The sequence below is a fragment of the Monodelphis domestica genome, chromosome 4, assembly GCF_027887165.1.
Source record: "Monodelphis domestica isolate mMonDom1 chromosome 4, mMonDom1.pri, whole genome shotgun sequence".
NCBI lineage: Eukaryota > Metazoa > Chordata > Mammalia > Didelphimorphia > Didelphidae > Monodelphis > Monodelphis domestica.
The window spans coordinates 389,097,512-389,116,636 of NC_077230.1; the positions used below are offsets into that span (position 1 = coordinate 389,097,512).

Genomic DNA, 19,125 nt, shown 5'->3' on the forward strand with positions numbered 1-19,125 from the left:
CCTAGAAGTGCCTTGAGGGAGGCCAGTCTCTTGTCTTAACTTGGCCTCTCCCCACATTCAGAGCGCACAGCTCTGTGTTCTCTCTGTACATTGTAGGAACTTAATAAGTAACAGTTTAATTGATTGCGTTTGTTTTCTCTCTAGCCATACAGGAGAATGGAGCAGTCACGTATTTAGTGAATGCCCCATAAGAGAAAGATGCTAAGGGAGGAGGGGGGGTAGCATAGCCAGCTCCCAAAAGAATAGACTAGAATTGAAAATTTAGGCCCAGAAAAGGCTTTAGAACAAAGAACGCCTGAGTGTTTGGTTGTAGGTGTGATGGGTGTCTTCCGTCAGGGCAGGAGGAATATGGAAATGTGCTGCGGGAAAGCACCAGAATAACTGCTTCCCATTATTTCTCATCTGGGGGGATGGGGAGGGAGAGACTCTGAATAGCAAAATGTCAGGAAACAATTCTCAAAAATTATTTCTACGTGTAACTGGAGAAAATTAAAAAGAGAGAAGAACAGAATGCCAGGGCTCTTCGAACAGAGGATGTCCGAGCTGGGAGGGCCCGATGGACACAGAATGTCAGACCTGGGGTGGAGATTAAGGGGCATAAATGTTAGAACTTGCATTTCTAGAACTAAAAAGAACCTTAGAACAAAGTGGAAAAAATTCTTAGAACAAAGGCCTTCAAACTTTTTTATCTCATAATCCCTCGACTCTCTTGAAAATTATTGAGGACACTAAAGTCGTTTTGTTTATGTGTGTTTCTATCAATATTTGCTGCATCAAAATTCAATTGAAAAATTCAAACAGCATTTTAAAAGAGTTATTCATTCTAAAATAACAAGAATAAACTCATCACATGTTCGTATAAGCAAGGTTTTTTTTATGAAAATAAGCATATTTTCCAAACCGAATAAAATGAAGTGAAAAGAACGGCAATGTTTTCCCTATTTTTTCAGAACCCTTTAATGTCAGGCTCAGTAGAAGAGAGCTGGGTTCTCCCATCTGCTTCTGCATTCAGGCTACTGTGATCTATTGTCTTGGTGGAAGAGTACAGAGACAATTCGGCCTCACAACGATGTGTAGTAGAAGCAGATTTTAAAGGGCAAATAATTTCTTAGTTTTATTATGAAAATTATTCTGACCTCATGAATACCCTGAAAGGATCTTCAAGACCTCCGGGGGTCCCCAAACCACCCTTTGACAGTCTCTACTAATTGTCTAAAATAATCATAGTCTTTAACTGGAAGGGACCTTAGAGGTCATATTGTCCACCCTGCCCCCATTTGATGTATGAGGAAACTGAGGCCCAGAATGGGGCAATGACTTGCTTTAGGTCACCAGAAACTAAATGGTTTAATGGAAGAGAGGCTAGAATTTCTGACTCTAAGCCAAGGGAGCCTTCCATTACACTGGAATCTAATTAGGGAAAGAAGACATACAAATAAGATAATTAGAGAATAAGGCAGTATATAATCAGGGGCTAATTGTACAGTGGGGCCAATTAGAGAGTAAGACTGTGTAAAGGACTGGTTGTTGGATACAGACAATTAGGGCAAAAGTAGGTGACTAATGGAAGAACACTGCAGGTCCAAAGTATTGGAGAAACTCAAGGACTCCCTGATCCTAAGTCTCTTCTTGTTCAGTCATTTTAGGCACATCCAACTCTTCATGAGCCCTTGTGGGGTTTTCTTGGCAAAGATCCTAGAGTGGTTCACATTTCCATCTCCAGCTCATTTTACAGATGAGGGAACTGAGGCAAAGAGGGTTAAGTGCCTTACCCAGGGCCACACAGCTAGGAAGTGTCTGAGGCTAAATTTAAACTCAGGAAAGTGAATCTTCCTGGTTCTGGACCTGGCACTCTATCCACTACACCATCTACCTTCCCCTCCCTCCTCTTCATACTGATTCATAAAGATGTTCCTCTACTTGCTTCCTTTGTGACCTTGATGTCTTCTTTGGGGGACACCTTCTATCTATCACAGCTCTGAGGATTAGGTCCTTCTACATGCTTTCTAAAAATTTTACGAAGCATTTTCACCACATTCTTACTTTAAGAGGATGGTACTCTGAGTATATATTTCCCATTTTACAGATAAGGAAACTGAGGTACAGAGAGTAGTCAATTGCCCATGGCCAACAAAGAAGGAAATTCTAAAGCCAGAATTCAAACACAGGTCTTTTGACCTTCAATCATCCATCCAAGATGCCTCTTTCATTTTCTTTTGATTTGGTGGCTCTTATTTATCCAAATCTCAATGGAGAGCCCAAATCCTCCCACTCACCCACTGAAGTCTGTACGAAACCCTCTGTCCCTTTAAAGGCAGCGGAAGAACGCAGAGGCTGTGTAGAACAAAACTAGTAATCCAGCCTGAGTGAGTAATTCCCCTTCGAAATAGATGAGACTGAAATTAAGATCCTGAGCTTAAAGGATTCATTTCTGTATTAATGGCTCATCTGCCTTTGGAGACAGTATAGGTGGGAGCTATAAGAGGAGAGAGTTAAAGTCATTAGAGCTGATGGAGTTATTAAGTGGAATCAATAGGCCAAAGGTTGGCTCAGTGCAGAGTTAGGAAGAGGAAGTGGTGGAAACCATAGAAACACACTTGAGTTGTACCACTTGGAAATATGCTTTCATCTTGAGTCATGGCTTACACACTAGTCCACAAACCCTAGAACTGTAGAAAGTTCTATAGAGCCAGAAAGGCCCTTAGAACATAGTCTGTCAGGGCTGAAGATCTTAGAATAGAGAATGTAGAACCTCAGGACAGAAAGTGTTAGAACATAGAATGTCAGAGCTGAGAAGGATCTTAGAATATAGAATGTACGACCCAAAGACAGAAAATGTTAGAATATAGAATGTCAGAGCTGAGGACTTTAGAACACAGAACATTAGAGCTGAGAACAACCTTAGAATGCATAATGTTAGAATATAGAATGTTGGACCTGAGAATAGAGAATGTTAGAGCTGAGAAGAACTTTAGAACACAGAACGTTAGAGCTGAGAACAACCTTAGAACATGGAATGTTAGAATACAGAATGTTGGACCTGAGAATAGAGAATGTTAGAGCAGAGAATATCTGAGCTGAGAAGGACTTCAAAACACTGTTAGAATATAGAATGTCAGACTTTAGGACATAGAATGTTAGAATATAGAATATCAGAACTGAGAGTCCTTAAAACACAGAAATGTTCTAACTAGACAAGTCCTTAGAGCCCAGAATATCAGAGCTGGAAAAGACTTTAAGACACAGAATTTTGTTAGATTTAAAATAGTTTTGAGCGTTAAATAGTTGTAGATAAGAGAGTGGTCACCATAAACTGTGATAATTAAAATGTTTTGGGAGCAAGGGAAATATACAACAATTATGACCACTGAAATATGTTTTCTACTGTGTCTTGGGTTTATATAAATATAAGATGGTCGCCAGGGAATATATTCCCAATTTATGAATATGCCCAAGCCAACTGGGTTTTATAGAGAAATTTAATTTATAATACACTGGTTAATCAATAGAAAAAGAGAGAAAGTAAGAAAGGAATAAGAATGAATAAATCAGTCAGTTGGTTTTATCACTCACCCAAGATCTCTCTAGGTAAGGCTTCTCATGCCAACCTCAGGCTCCACCTTCAAGAGAGCCTCCTTTCAAGAAATGTTTCCAGAGCCTTCTCCTCCTGACTCCTCCTGAGTTCTCCTTCCACAGCCTCCTTCAAGACCTCTCCAGGAGCTCTCCCTCCAGGACCTCTCTCCTCTCAGCCTCCTTCAGAGCAAAACCTCCTCCTCTCAGAGAAAAAAAACTCTCCTCCTCTGTCCTCAGACCCCACTATCTTTAAGGAAACCATCTAAGTTCCCTCCCCTCAGTTCTCACATCTACCAATCACTGTCGATGTCTCCCCTGTGCCAATGGTGGCTCTAGTTTAACCCAGGACCACCCAGAGGTCTGTGGCTTTGCACATGTCTGTTGAAGGTCATATTCTCAAATAATTAAATCTTGATCTTTGCTGCAGCCCTTCCTAAATCCTGTTACTCTAAGTAGGGTGGAGATTGTATTTTCCAAGACCTGGTTCTGTCATTCCAAGTATCTCTATGGTATCAATTCTAAAATCAATCATGACTCAAAGAACTTCCTGTTCTATGCTTAAGCATAGGTCAAAACCCTTTCCATTGTTTAGCAAAAGGTTTCTGTCCTAAAGTAGTCTTAAGTAGGGAGGAGAAGGATCCTCCCATGCCAAGGGGTTTCACATTCCAATAGAGTTCTTACTATCAGTAGGAAATTTTTTCCAGTATGAGATTTCCCAATGGGGAAATTTCCAACATTCATAAGTCTAAGAAATTTTAAGGTTTACAATTTCACAGCAGGACAGATGCTTAGGAAAGAGAACATCAGAGCTAAAAGAGGCCTTAGAACATAAGAATGTCAGAATTAGGAAGGAGAGCTGGATGAAATCTTGGGAATCCTTCACTCCACCCTCCATTTTGCAGATGTATTTAACCAAACCTCCAAGCTTGAAATGACTTGCCAAAAACCCCAGTGATTGTCAGAACTAGAATTATGACCCCACCACAAATGGCTCAGCCTTCATCAATCACAAAAGTGTGCCAGGCACTGGGAGGACAGAGATCAGAGTGACATAGGCCATGCCCTCCTGAAGCTTCTAAGAAATGTGGGGAGAAGGACAGCACTCCCAACCAGGAAGGGGGGATGAAAAGACCTCAAGTAAGAAGTACCCCCTGAACCAAGCCTTGAAGAAAACTAGAGATTCCATGAAGCAAGTATGGGAAGGGAGATCATTGCAGATAGGGGAACAGCCTATGCAAAGGCAGTTTTGGAAGATTAAATACCATATACAAGGGCTGCTAGGCAACACCATAGTGCACAGAGTGCTGGGTCTGGAGCCTGGAAGACCTGAGTTCAAATTTAGTCTTGGACATTTACTAGCTGTGTGACGAGGGCAAATGATCATTATCAGCCACAATTTCTTCATCCACAAGATGAAAATAATAACAATACCAACCTCACAGGGTTGTTGTGAGAGCCAAATGACCTCATATTTGTAGAGCACTTAGCACAGAGGGCCAGGCACATTTTAGTTTGATAAATATGAATTATTTTTTTCTTTCATTCCTTTTTTCTCCCCCTCTTTCTTCTTCCCTTCCTCCCTCCAACCCTTCTTTTTTTCTCTCCCTCCCTTCCCTCCTTTCTTCTTTCCCTCCATCCCCTCCCCTCCTATTCCCTTCCTTCCTTTCTCCTTCACTTCCTTCTTCCCTTTCCCCTTTCTCCTTCCTTCCCTTCCTCTCTCTCCCACCCTTCCTTCCTTCCTCCTTCCCTACCTCTCCCCTTCCTTCCTTTTTCCTTCCTTCCTTCCTTCCTCCCTCCCTCCCTCCTTTCTTACCTTCCTCCATTCTTCCCTTCCTTCCCCCCTCCCTCTCTTCCTTCCTTCCTCCCTTTTTCCCTACTTCTCTCCTTTCCTTCCCTTTGTTCCTTCCTTCCTCCCTCCCTCCCTCCCTCCATTCCCTTCCTTCCCTCCTTCCTTCCTTTCTTCCTTCCTTCTTGTATGGCATCACAAATAGCCAGCTTGAGAGCTGGGTTCATGTCCCAGCTCTGGCATCTGCCACCTATGACCCTGGACAAATCCCTTAACCTCTCATTGCCTCAGGCAGTTCTTGAAGACTGTAAGCCACAAAGCAGGTACTGATTGATCTGCTGGTGGAAGGAGTCTCCTCCTTCCCTAAACCTATGAAATCACAAGTCTGGTCTCCTGCTCCACCCCTCCCCCAAAAAAGATTCTTGGGAAATGTCACGTACAGGGAATAGCAAGTGGGCCTCTTTGGCTGGAACATGGAGTACATCAATGGGAGGAATGTGCCAGTTGTCGTGTTTTGGCTGCATTCAGATCCCAGCCCCGATCCTTGCCATTTGTATGATTTTGTGGCATTGATCCTATTGCCCAGATGTCCTGTCATGGCCTGGCAGGACTCCCTGATCTCCTGGTTCAAATCCAGGCTCAGACACTTAGCAGCTGTGCAATCCTGGATTAGTCACTTCACCTCTGCCTGCCTCAGTTTCCTCAGCTATAAATTAAGGATCAGAAGAGCGGCTACCTCCCCCTTGCCTTCTCCTCATCCCTGACTTTCCCATTGTGAATGGAGTCCTAGTTCCAGCTTGCCTGTTTCAGTTCTCTTCCCCACTCCAATCCATCCTCCATTAAGCTACCAAAAGGAATTTCCTGAATGCAGCTCTAATTGTGTCACTTCCCTGCTCAAGAAGTGCCAGTGGCTCCCTTTCACATCCAGGATCCAATATAAAATGCTCTGTTTGGCCTTCGGAGCCCTTCAGAGCCTGATTCCCCCCCACCACCACCCTCCACCCTCCTAGACTTCTGGCACCTTATTCCCTGATGCCTCCCTGCATGCTCTGAGGTCTTCCTGGCTCCTCCAGGAACAAGATTCTCCATCTCTGAGCTCAGGGCATTTTTCTGGCTATGCCCAAGCCTCAGTTGTTCTTCCCACTGTCTCCCCATTTTTCCCTCAACTTCCCACTAAAATCTCATCTTCTACAGGAAGCTTTTTCCAAACCCTCAATTCTAATGTCTTTTCTTTCTTAATTATTTCCTATCTATCCTGTCTATTTGTTTGTACATTTTTTTTGCGTATTGTCTCCTCCATGAGATTGTAAATTCCTTGAGTGTTGCATGTCTTTTGCCTCTTTTTTGTACCCCAGAGGTTAGAACACTGCAAGGCACTCAATGGGTGCTTAAAAAATATTTATTGACTAGGGAGCAGACAGGTGACTCAGTGGATTGAGGGCCAGGCCCAGAGACGGGAGGTCCTAGGTTCAAATCTCACCTCAGACACTGTCTAGCTGTGTGATCCTGGGCAAGTCACTTAACCCCCATTGCCCAGCTCTTACCGATCTTCTGCTTTAGAACCCATTCATAATATTGATTCCAAGCCCTTACAGCTCTTCCAACTTAGAACCAATACACACTATTGATTCCAAGATGGAAGGTAAAGAGGTTTTGTTTTGTTTTGTTTTGTTTTAAACCCTTACTTTCCATCTTGGAATCAATACTGTGTATTGGTTCCAAGGCAGAAAAGCAGTAAAGGCTAGGTAATAAGGGTTAAGTGACTTACCCAGGGTCACACAGCTGGGAAGTGTCTGAGGCCACATTTGAACTCAGGACCTTCTGTCTCTGGGCCTGACCCTCAATCCACTGAGCTACCCAGCTGCCCCCAAAAGTTTGAGGGTTTTTAAAATGTTTATTAACTGACTGACAATTCTGACACAGCCCCCTCCTGACTATCTACTTCACTCTAGGCCCCCCCAAAGCTCAGGGGAACTCTGCAGTTTTTAGATAAGTCCCACCCCATGGGATTTAAGAGCTGGAAGGGACCTTAGAGACTAGTCCATACAAACCCATCTTTCTATGGATCAGGAAACTAGGGCCTGGAAAAGTGAAGAAGCATGCCCGAGGTCACCCAGGTAGGAAGTGAACAAGGCAGGACTTAAAGCCCAACTTGCTCAAACCCAAGGCCAGTGCTCCTTCCTTTCTTCCACACTGTCCTCTACCTTCACGCCATGTTTAACAGTTATTCATCTGAATATCGAACAACATTAAACACAACTAGTTATTCATATATTAAAGTGTAAAAAATAGGTGTTTTCTACCCTAAAAGTCCCTGCGGTTCTTTATCTGAGTAGGGACCAAATACCCTCAGTTCTCCCCTTCCTTGAAGACTCACAGTGGGGCAGGTTCCTTCTTGGATCAAGGACACAATGATGAGTCTCAGTTATTCCCCCTTACTAAGACATCTGGCCAGAGAAGCCTGGCTAAGTTCCTGATATTCTCCTTGAACCCTAGTACAAGTGTTTCAGTGATGGACTTTCAGAACTGGCGGACATCCAGTCCAGCTTCAATCTGAAGCGAGAGTCCCCCTTCCCATAGGGTCGGTATCCCTGACAAGAGGTCTTCCCTCACACCTAAAGACCATTAGTAATGGAGTATCTGCTACCTCCCGAGGCAGCCTGTCCCACTTACAGAATCCCCAGGAAGTCTTTCTAGATATTGAAGCAAGCAAACTCTGCTCCCCTGGAGCTTCCACGGAATTCGATGCTATCAGACATCTTTTGATTCTTTTCTGGGATAGATGAGACACTGGGGGGGGGGGGGAGGGAAGAGGCAGATAGGCAGTTGGTATTCTTCCCTGCAACACCTGCCAAACACGTACTCTGCCTTCCCAGCCAACAACAATTTCCAAAGGTTTCACAGACGCAGACATCAGCCACCCTTACCTGAAGTGGCCCTGGGAGCTGGCAGTGTGATGGAGAAGGAACAGATTGGGGGGCTCACCCAGCTGGAGGGAGAAAAGTCTCTGTTTGGCAAGCGGCAAACAAAGACTGAGTCTCCCCGCTTTTCAAAAAGGGGTGACTCAGACTCCCCTGCAGCAGCAAGCTTCCTCCTGCTCCTATGGGAATGAAAGAGATGAATCAAACCTACGGAGGTTTCAAGATATACCAGAGATATGTGACATTGAGCAAGGGCCTTTGTCTTCTTTGGGACACCTTCCTCATAATAGATGCCATTTCTATAAGGGATCTGAAGTCCCAGGTAGGGAGGGAATTATTCCTATTTTACAGATGAGATAAGAGGCTCAGAGAGCCCAGGATCACATACAGAGGGAGGAATCTAGTTGTTCTTGCTAGGATTCAAGCTCTGATCTCTTCTTTCTCCTCATCCATGATGTCAGAATAATCATACTGATGGTGGTGGTAATAATTACAAAAAACAGTCATTGTATCCAGCTGCATAATGGTCTGTTGGACATTAAAGATAAAATAATTAGAGTAGATAATGACTTGTCCCAGGACCATTTCTATCTAATCCATACAAAATGAAGATGAAGAAAGATGAGGAAAAGGATGAGGAAGAAAAAGAAGAGGAGGAGGAGGAGGAGGAAGAGGAAGAAGAAGAAGAAGAAGAAGAAGAAGAAGAAGAAGAAGAAGAAGAAGAAGAAGAAGAAGAAGAAGAAGAAGAAGAAGAAGAAGAAGAAGAAGAAGAAGAAGAAGAAGAAGAAGAAGAAGAAGAAGAAGAAGAAGAAGAAGAAGAAGGAAAGAAGAAGAAGAGGAGGAGGAGAAGAAAGATGATAATGATAATAATTGGATATGTCATAATATATTGTTCATATGGCCCTCACATGATACCCCATAGATATTGCCAGATGTCCAATCTTATATCCTATGTGACATTTCTTCTGTCTTACAACAAAGCGAAGGCTTAGGAATGGGGGGAAGGAACTATGGTTTCCAAGATGTCTGGCTGTTATTTTGTCCCTGTCTGGTTACCTCTGGGAATATGGCGTGGGGGAGAGGAATATGGTTTATATTCACAACAGCCCTTTGAAGTAAATAGTGCAAGGATTATTAGTTCCCTGTTACATATGAGGAAGCTGAGGCTCAGAGAGATGAAATGACTTGTCCAAATAAGCCACTAAGGGTCAGGATAGACCTCAAACTCAAGTCTTTTGACCCCTGGTTTTGTCTTTTTCCCTCATTCAAAGGAAGCATCAAAGCTTCCCCACAAAGGAAAGACCTAACTTTGGATGACAAGCATTGGATTTGCTTAGTTCACTGAGTAGAGACTTCTGTGTAGCATGGGATCATAGAATTCAGATCCGAGTTCTGCCATATCCTTCTTGCATGACCCTAGGCATGTTATTTCAGTTCAGTTTCCTCATCTTTAAAGTGGGACTAATAATCATTGGGCTACTCAACCTTCACAGGTTTAACGTGAGTGTCAAGTGAGCCTCCACTTAATTTTTTCCCTTGACTGAAGGGCATCACAAAATCCTCTCAAGTTCCACCTGGGATAATGAGGTGCAGGAACAGAATAGGACCTCAGATGGAGCTCTCATAACCCCATTCCTTCACCTGCCTTCTCTCCATGCTCCTGGATCTTCCCATCCCCCTTCCCCTCATGAAATGATGAAGCCTTGGCTATTATTCATTTCTGCCCAAACATTGACTAGGCTACCCAGCATTAGTGATTAGCACCCATATGGCTCTCAGATATGGAGTCATAGAATGGGAACAGAAAAAATGCATTTAGACCTGGTTTTTGGTGAATTCCATATAAAACTATCTTGAAAAGGATGTGTAGCTCTTTAGACCTGGCAGATATTTTATTACTTTGTGGCCTATAATTGTAATTGACCTAGGTGCATTTGTATTTGGTAAAGGAGGTTTTGTAAAATTATTATGTGCCTCATTGTTCATTCCCTCCAGATCTTAATCCTATCTTTGAGACTGGCACTTGCCCTAAAAGAGATGCCACAGGAACTGCTAGGCAGCTCAATGGATAGATAAAGCACTGAACTTGGAATTAAGAACATATAAATTCAAATCCTACCTTAGATACTTAACTTCTCACAGCCTCAGTTTCCTCATCTGTAAAACTGTCAGGGGTGGGAAGGTAGGAACTGGACCTGATGACCTTAAGGATCCCTTCTACCTCTAAATCTGTTATCCCGTGGAAAAACTGTATACATGTTATCCTTTTGTCTTTTGGGAATATTATCACTTCTTCCTTACAGGCACAACTGTCAAATGTATTTAATTCTAACTGTAACTTTTGGGCACTTGAATTCTTTGTTTTAGACTGCTTGCAGTATTTTTTTTTCTTTTACCTAAAAGCTCTGGATTTTGCTTATGATGTTTATAGGTTTTATTTTGTTTGGGGGCTGGGTTTGGGAGGAGATGGGGGAATTGACTGTTGCATTTCTATCTTCTGGTTCCAAAAAATCTGGACAGTTTTTTACTTAAGGTTTCTTGAAATATGGTAGCTTTGCTTTTGTGAGGGGGTCATGATATTCAGATCATCTGATCATTTTATTTGCATTTCTCTAATTAGGAGGGATTTAGAACATTTTTTCATATGATTATTGATAGCTTTGATTTCTTCCTCTGAGATCTACCTATTCATATCCCTTGACCATTTGTCAATTGGAGAATGGTTTTGTTTCTTATAAATTTGACTTAGTTCTTTATATATTTGAGAAACGAGACCTTTATCCATCTGATAATTTTTAAATAATTTCTAATTCCATTGTTTTTATAGTATATATTTTAAATTTCTTTCTGGGTTTCTTTTTTTCAGTCTTTTGATTTCATTTTAGTTTTCCTTTTGTCTCATGGGATTGTTGTTTTCTTTTTGACCCATTCTAATTTTCAGAAAGTTCAGTTTGGATACATGGTTTACCACAGTCTGCAATAAGCTATTGCTTCTTCTCGCCATTATTTCTTCTCTAGCTATCCTTTCCATTAGTATTGTTTTGTAGCTCTTGTTTCATTTCTTCCAAGTAGTCCTTGTGACCAAGACTTTTTTTCTCTTCTTTTGTTTTAGAATTACTTCCTTTTGCAGAGTTCACTCATAGGTGCCTCTCGGTTCCTATATTTCTTTATTGTATTTGGAAATTTTCTTCTGTTTCTAGATTGGAGCTTTGTGCTAGGGTTGTGATCTGCTGCCTATCGTGCTCATGAGTGGTACAAAAAGGTAGAAAGGCCTTGCCTGATCCTAGATTCAGGGACTGCGACCAGGCCCTACTCACACCAGACATTGCTGGGTTTTAGTCTCTTGAATGAAGGCTCAATTTGGCTTCTGGCTGTTGCTCTTTCTCTGTCTCCTTCTCTTGAATAGTTTGGAACCTGGAGTTCACTCCATCCTAATAGGCCCCATCTAGCTATTGTTGATTTTTCTGAAAGTAATTCTCCTTCAAGGCCCCCAAAGCTTTACATACCAGCTTCTGTTCTGGCCCTTTTTCTTTTCTTTTTCTTTTTCTAATTTATAAACCCTCACCTTCCACCTTAGAGTCAATACTATGTATTGATTCCAAGGCAGAAGAGCAGTAAAGGCTAGGCAATGGTGATTAAATGACTTGCCCAGGGTCACACAGCTAGGAAGGGTCTGAGGCCAGATTTGAACCCATGACCTCCCATTTCCAGGCCTGGCTCTCTATCCACTGAGCCACCCAGCTGTCTCTCTTTTCCTGACCAGGGATTCCTACTGGAATATTTTTTAGAGCATTATCAGGGCCCTTGTTCTAGGTCTTGGCTCTTCTGGGTCCTAACATACAGTCTTACCACAGTCCTCTGGAAGATCAGTCAGAAAGGAAGTCATGTAATATATGTAAAACCCAGTGAAGTTGCTTGTCAACTCTGGGAGCTGGGAGGGAAGAAGGGAGGGAGACCAGAATCCTGTAACCAGGGGGGAGGGGGATTAAAAAAGAAAAGAAAGGAAGCCACCTATAGTAGAATAGCAAGATTACTAGATTTAAGGGCAGAGAGTCTGGGTCAGTCAGTCAGTCAACAAGCATTTAGTAAGCCCCTGCTATGTGCCAGACACCGTGCTAAGATCTGGAGTTACAAAAAAGGCCAAAGTGAGTCCCCGATCACAGTCTGATAGGGAAGACAACAAGCAAACAATGATGCACCACTACAGACTGGACAGCCTGGAGATCGTGGGAGGAGGGAAGGCGCTAGCATTAAAGGGAATTGTCTCTGCTGCTTCCTATTTAATCACATGATCTTAGCCAGGTCATTTCCTTTCTCTGGACCTCAACTTCCTCCTTTAAAAACACAGGGAATGGGCCAAATGAAGACCCCATGATCCAGTCACCTGTCAAAGGGTTTTACATATATTACATGACTTCCTTTCTGACTGATCTTCCAGAGGACTGTGGTAAGACTGTATGTTAGGACCCAGAAGAGCCAAGACCTAGAACAAGGGCCCTGATAATGCTCTAAAAAATATTCCAGTAGGAACCCTTGGTCAGGAAAAGAGAGTCGGCTGGGTGGCTCCGTGGATAGAGAGCCAGGCCTGGAAATGGGAGGTCCTGGGTTCAAATCTGACCTCAGATACTTCCTAGCTATGTGACCCTGGGCAAGTCATTTAATCACCACCAAAGGGGCGGGGGGGGGGGGGGTTCCCCACCCTCACTCTCCCCCTGGCTGACTCCTTACATCTGAAGGGACAGGAGGCCTCACTCTCTCCCCCTTTCTTCCTTTCCATGTTTTAAAGCCCTTACTTTCTGATTTACAACTGATATGAAGTACTAGTTCCAAGACAGAAGAGCAGTAAGGTCAAGGCAATGGAGATTAAGTGACTTGCCCAGGGTCACCCAGCTAGGAAGTGTCTGAGGCCAGATTTGAACCCAGGTCTTCCCAACTCCTGGCCTGACACTCTATTCACTGCTATTTATCAGTACCAACCCAATTAACTCTTTAGATCCAAAGCAACAGAAGACCTCACACTCTCCCCACTGCTTTCATGCAGGTCAAAGCACTGTACACCAAATCCATAATAATAACAACAACAACATAACAGCTCACACATTTATTTAACACTTGAAGGTTTGCAAGGTGCTCTACAGATATTGTTTCATTTAATCCTCACAACAACCCTGTGAGGTAGGTGCTCTTATCGTCCCCATTTCAGAGGTGAACAAACCGATACCCAGAGAGGTTAGTAGCCTGGCCCAGGATCACACAGGAGTGTCAGAGGCAGGCTTCAAACCCAAATCTTGCTGACTCCACAACACCAGGATAGAAGAGGGGAAAGATTTGGCGGTTGGGAGGAAGGATGAGAAGGTTATTGAGTCTTGCTGGGGGGCTGGATCGGTTCATCTAATAGCATCATCCGAATAGTTAACATTTACCTCGAGTGTTAGACAGTGCCTTACATACATTTGAATAATAATCATGAGGCTTTTTTGGACTGGACCTGGGATCTTAATGGGGTGGGATGGGAATTCCCAGTGAGAAAGCTCTTCCTGCCACCTAAGAGGGGTACTTCCTTGGGAACTAATGTAGAGTCTAAGGATCAGTGATGACTGATGAATGCTCCCCACCACCCACAGCACAGAGGACCAGGCTCAGGAGGCAAAATGAAACACATTTTCAGACATGGGCGTTGTGGGGAATTTCTTTTGCTTGACTGTATGTATTGATGCCAAAGGTTTTTCTTTTTTCTTTTTCCAGTGGGAGGTGGTGAGGAGGGAAAATAAATGTTTGTTCATCAGAAAAAAAAAAAGATTTTTTAAAGTTATAGTTTTGGAATAGTTAGATGGCACATTTCCTAGCTGTGTGACCCTGGGCCAGTCACTTACCCTGATTGCCTAACCTCATCCTTCTGTCTTAGAGTTGTTACTAAGATAGAAAGTAAAGAGTTTTTTGTTTTGTTTTAAAAGAGAAAGAACTTTGCTTGGGGCACAGAGAGATTAAAGAACTTTCCCAGGTCACACACATGGTCATACAGCTAGTATGTCAGAGGTCAGAACTCAGTGTGTCTCTCTCTCTCTCTTTCCCTCTCTCCCTCCCTCTTTCTCTCTCTACTCTTTCTGTCTCTGTCTCTCTCTTCTCTCTCTTTTTCCCTCTCCCTCCCTCTCCCCCCTTCTTTCTATTTTTCTCTCTCCTCTTTCTCTCTCTCTTCTCTCTCTCCCTCTCTCTCTATTTCTCTCTCCTCTTTCTCCCTCTCTACTCTCTCCTCTTTCTCTCTCTCCCTTCCTCTCTCCCTCCCTCCCCCCTCTCTCTCCCTCCTCTCTCTCTCTCTCTCTCTCTCTCTCTCTCTCTCTCTCTCTCTCTCTCTCTCTCTCTCTCTCTCCTTTCTCTCTCTCTCTCTCTCTCCCTCTCCCTCTCTCTCTCTCTCTCTCTGTCTCTGTCTCTTTACCTCTCCCTCTCTCTGTCCCTGTCTGTCTCTCTCTTTCTCCCTTCCTCTGTCCATTACACCATGTAGTCTCTTCAAGGCTAGCAAAGTCCATAATGTACATTTTCTCACAACAGCCCTATGAGGTAGGTGTTATCCCCACTTCACAAAGAAGTCTAAGGCTCAGAGAAATTAATGGGGGGCACATAGCTAGTGCATATGAGGATCAGAGTTCAAATTCAGATCTTCCTGACTTCTCATCCATCTGTCTGTCCACTATAATATTTCTCATATTCGGCCCTCGTCATAATTGCATGAGGTAAGAAGAGATAGTATTATTATCTGTGTTTTACAGATGGGGAAACTGAGATTCAGGCAAGAAATGAAGTGAGCTGCCTGTGGTAACCTAGCTATTAAGGACTGGAGGCAGGCCAAAGCTTTCCTGACCCCAAGCCCAGAGCTATCGTTGTTTATCCCATTCTGCTCACTGTGTTCCTCGCAGGTCAGTGGCCATCTGGACTACATGAATAAAATGGACACCATCCTGAAGACTGTGGGGATTCGCACCAGAGAAGACAGCCTAGGAGACAAGATTTTCGCCATCGCTCCCAGTCTCCAGGGTAGAGAGGAGCTGCCATCAAAAACCTCAGAGCCTCCAAAAGAGGATGCAGCCATACACCCAAAGGACACCATCCACCCCAGCTACCAGAGCCAGGACCCTACCACGAGCTATTGGCCTATCCAGGACAGGAGAGTCACAGACCATTCCACGGTCTCTCCCGAGCCTGAGCCTGGTCAGTCCCAGAGCCCAGATGAGGCCTACCATTTAGACCACCCTCCCATCTGCAGTCACATCATGGGCCCAAACCCACTGGGATGCCCAGACTGTGCCAACAACACCAAGGTAGACAGCCCTGAGCTCAACTGAGTTGGGGGAAGTGGAAGATTTCCCCCTCCCTGGAATTCTCCTTCAAGGGTCTTTCTCCTACCGTCTGTCCCCTGGCAGAGCCAGGTAAGGGGGTGGCGCTTGCTCCTGGATATTGGGTATTCTGGAGCTAGAGAGAGTTTTGAAGGTCTTTGACTCTGGGAAAACAAGAGTAAGGAGTCAAGGAACTGGAGGTTGAGGGGCTCAAAGAAATGAGCGCCTTTTACAGGTCAATTCTTCAGTAAGTTTTAAAACTGTTAAGCCAATAAGACATTTTCTCATACTTCTTGCCAATATCATATGGAAAGGTCAGCTGAGGACAATGAAGATGGGCCTGGGGTCAGGGTGGGTATGGTGAGATGCTAGTATTGTACCTCTGTTGAGTTGTACTGGCTTTTCTTGTTTCATATCCATTGTTACAGGCTGATATTTGTACGTGGAAGCTCTTAGAAACCAGAGAGGTGATGTTTTGGGCCAGGGAACATCTAGAGAGGGAAAGGGCAATCACAGACATACCCTTCCTATTGCAGAGAGGACTAATGGCTATAGAGATTACCAACACTGTCTGACGACCAATCTGGTGATGAGATGAGTGACACCAGGCAAGGATTTCTTGGAGCTGGGAGAGGGGAAATAAAGTCTCTCATATTCAGAGGTCACTTTTCACTCTGCCAGTGCATTCGTGTCTCCTTTGTACCTCTTGACATCCTTGGGAGGGAAAGCGGGAGAGGACAGTCAGGGATGCCCTTCCAAACCATACCAGATGAGAAACTGAGGCCCAGAGAGTCAAGTGGTAATGAATTTATAAAGATGAAGTGAGAAGGATGAGAGGAGATGGGACCAAGATTAGTCTTTCTTTCTTTCTTGGGCACAACCTTGGATAGAAGACAAATGAGAAAAATGTTAGATTAACTGGCTAAAAAATTGAAGATATTCTATCGATACTAATTATTTACCTCCATGGGTCATCGAGACTTATAACAGATTGTATATTAGAGCTAAAGGAATACCTTAGAGCAGAGGATGTCAGAAATGGGAGGGAGGCTTAGAACACAGAATATCAGAGTTGGGAGAGACCTTAGAATAGAGAATGTCAGAGCTGGGAGAGACCTTAGAACAGGGAATGTCAGAGCTGGGAGAGACCTTAGAACAGAATGTCAGAGCTGGGAGAGAGCTTAGAACAGGGAATGTCAGAGCTGGGAGAGACCTTAGAACAGAATGTCAGAGCTGGGAGAGACCTTAGAACAGGGAATGTCAGAGCTGGGAGAGACCTTAGAACAGAGAATGTCAGAGCTGGGAGAGACCTTAGAACAGAGAATGTCAGAGCTGGGAGAGACCTTAGAACAGAGAATGTCAGAGCTGGGAGAGACCTTAGAACAGGGAATGTCAGAGCTGGGAGGGAGCTTAGAACAGAGAATGTCAGAGCTGGGAGAGACCTTAGAAAAGGGAATGTCAGAGCTGGGAGAGAGCTTAGAACAGAGAATGTCAGAGCTGGGAGAGATCTTAGAACCCAGAATGCCAGAGCTGAGAGAGACCTTAGAACAGGGAATGTCAGAGCTGGGAGGGAGCTTAGAACAGAGAATGTCAGAGCTGGGAGAGACCTTAGAAAAGGGAATGTCAGAGCTGGGAGAGAGCTTAGAACAGAGAATGTCAGAGCTGGGAGAGATCTTAGAACCCAGAATGCCAGAGCTGAGAGAGACCTTAGAACAGGGAATGTCAGAGCTGGGAGGGAGCTTAGAACAGAGAATGTCAGAGCTGGGAGAGACCTTAGAACAGGGAATGTCAGAGCTGGGAGGGAGCTTAGAACAGAGAATGTCAGAGCTGGGAGAGACCTTAGAAAAGGGAATGTCAGAGCTGGGAGAGACCTTAGAACAGAGAATGTCAGAGCTGGGAGAGACCTTAGAACAGAGAATGTCAGAGCTGGGAGAGACCTTAGAACAGAGAATGTCAGAGCTGGGAGAGATCTTAGAACCCAGAATGTCAGAGCTGAGAGAGACCTTAGAATAGAGAATGTCAGAGCTAGGAGAGATCTTAGAACAGAGAATGTCAGAGCTGGGAGAGACCTTAGAACCCAGAATGTCAGAGCTGAGAGAGAGCTTAGAACAGAGAATGTCAGAGCTGGGAGAGATCTTAGAACAGAGAATGTCAGAGCTGGGAGAGACCTTAGAACCCAGAATGTCAGAGCTGAGAGAGAGCTTAGAACAGAGAATGTCAGAGCTGGGAGAGATCTTAGAACAGAGAATGTCAGAGCTGGGAGAGACCTTAGAACCCAGAATGTGAGAGCTTAGAACAGAGAATGTCAGAGCCAGGAGAGACCTTAGAATAGAGAATGTCAGAGCTAGGAGAGATCTTAGAACAGAGAATGTCAGAGCTGGGAGAGACCTTAGAACCCAGAATGTCAGAGCTGAGAGAGAGCTTAGAACAGAGAATGTCAGAGCCAGGAGAGACCTTAGAATAGAGAATGTCAGAGCTAGGAGAGATCTTAGAACAGAGAATGTCAGAGCTGGGAGAGACCTTAGAACCCAGAATGTCAGAGCTGAGAGAGAGCTTAGAACAGAGAATGTCAGAGCTGGGAGAGACCTTAGAACAGAGAATGTCAGAGCTGGGAGAGACCTTAGAACAGAGAATGTCAGAGCTGGGAGAGACCTTAGAACAGAGAATGTCAGAGCCAGGAGAGACCTTAGAATAGAGAATGTCAGAGCTGGGAGAGACCTTAGAACAGAGAATGTCAGAGCTGGGAGAGACCTTAGAACAGAGAATGTCAGAGCTGGGAGAGAGCTTAGAACAGAGAATGTCAGAGCTGGGAGAGACCTTAGAACAGAGAATGTCAGAGCTGGGAGAGAATTTAAAACACGAGATGTCAGAGCTGGAAGGCCTTTTAAGATACAGAATGTGAAAGCTTAAAGGAGCCTTAGGACACAGAGTGGCTTCAAATCACAGAATATGAGAACTGGGAGAGACCTTAGAACATAGAATGTTGGAGCTGGAAGGAAATTCACACCACATCTTAGTAGTTCTACTTTTCATGGATCAAAAGGTATGAGATTCAAGGTGGTGGCACAGGGCAGGACCTGCTACCTAGAGGGCCTTGGCCAAGGTTGCCACACACACACATTTTCCTCCTTGTTCCTCATCCTCATTCAAGCCCACACCTGATCCAACCTCTTGGCTGAGCTCACACCTCTGAGAAACCAAGCTGACTCACCTTTATCTGATACGTTATAGTTTTTGTGAAGCCCAGGCCACACAATAGTCCTGTGAGGTAAGTAGAGCCAATAATGATTACTCCCATTTTACAGATGAAATAACTGAGGCTCAGAGAAAAGTGTCTTGGCCAGGGTCATGCAGCTCAGAGGTAGCAGTCCCTATATGGTACAGGATGCCTTGCTGCCCTCTCCTTGCCAAAGGTACTGAAGACCCACTTCCTCCAAAAACTCATTCCTGATTCACACCATTCCAGAAGAACTCCACTGACCTCAAGCACAGACGTGTGTGTGTGTGTGTGTGTGTG

At 44.1% G+C, this 19,125-nt stretch overlaps 1 protein-coding gene across 3 annotated transcripts in view; it reads left to right on the forward strand.

Moving 5' to 3' along the window:
• TMCO4 (transmembrane and coiled-coil domains 4) overlaps positions 1–16,273 on the forward strand; it is a 142,434-nt gene extending 126,161 nt beyond the window's left edge. For all 3 annotated transcript variants that reach the window (XM_056795682.1, XM_056795681.1, XM_056795683.1), the window contains one exon: positions 15,192–16,273. In XM_056795682.1, the coding sequence (XP_056651660.1) occupies positions 15,192–15,617 (426 nt within the window). In that variant the 3' untranslated portion in view covers positions 15,618–16,273. The remainder of the gene's footprint in view (positions 1–15,191) is intronic.
• The last annotated feature ends 2,852 nt before the right edge of the window (positions 16,274–19,125 follow it).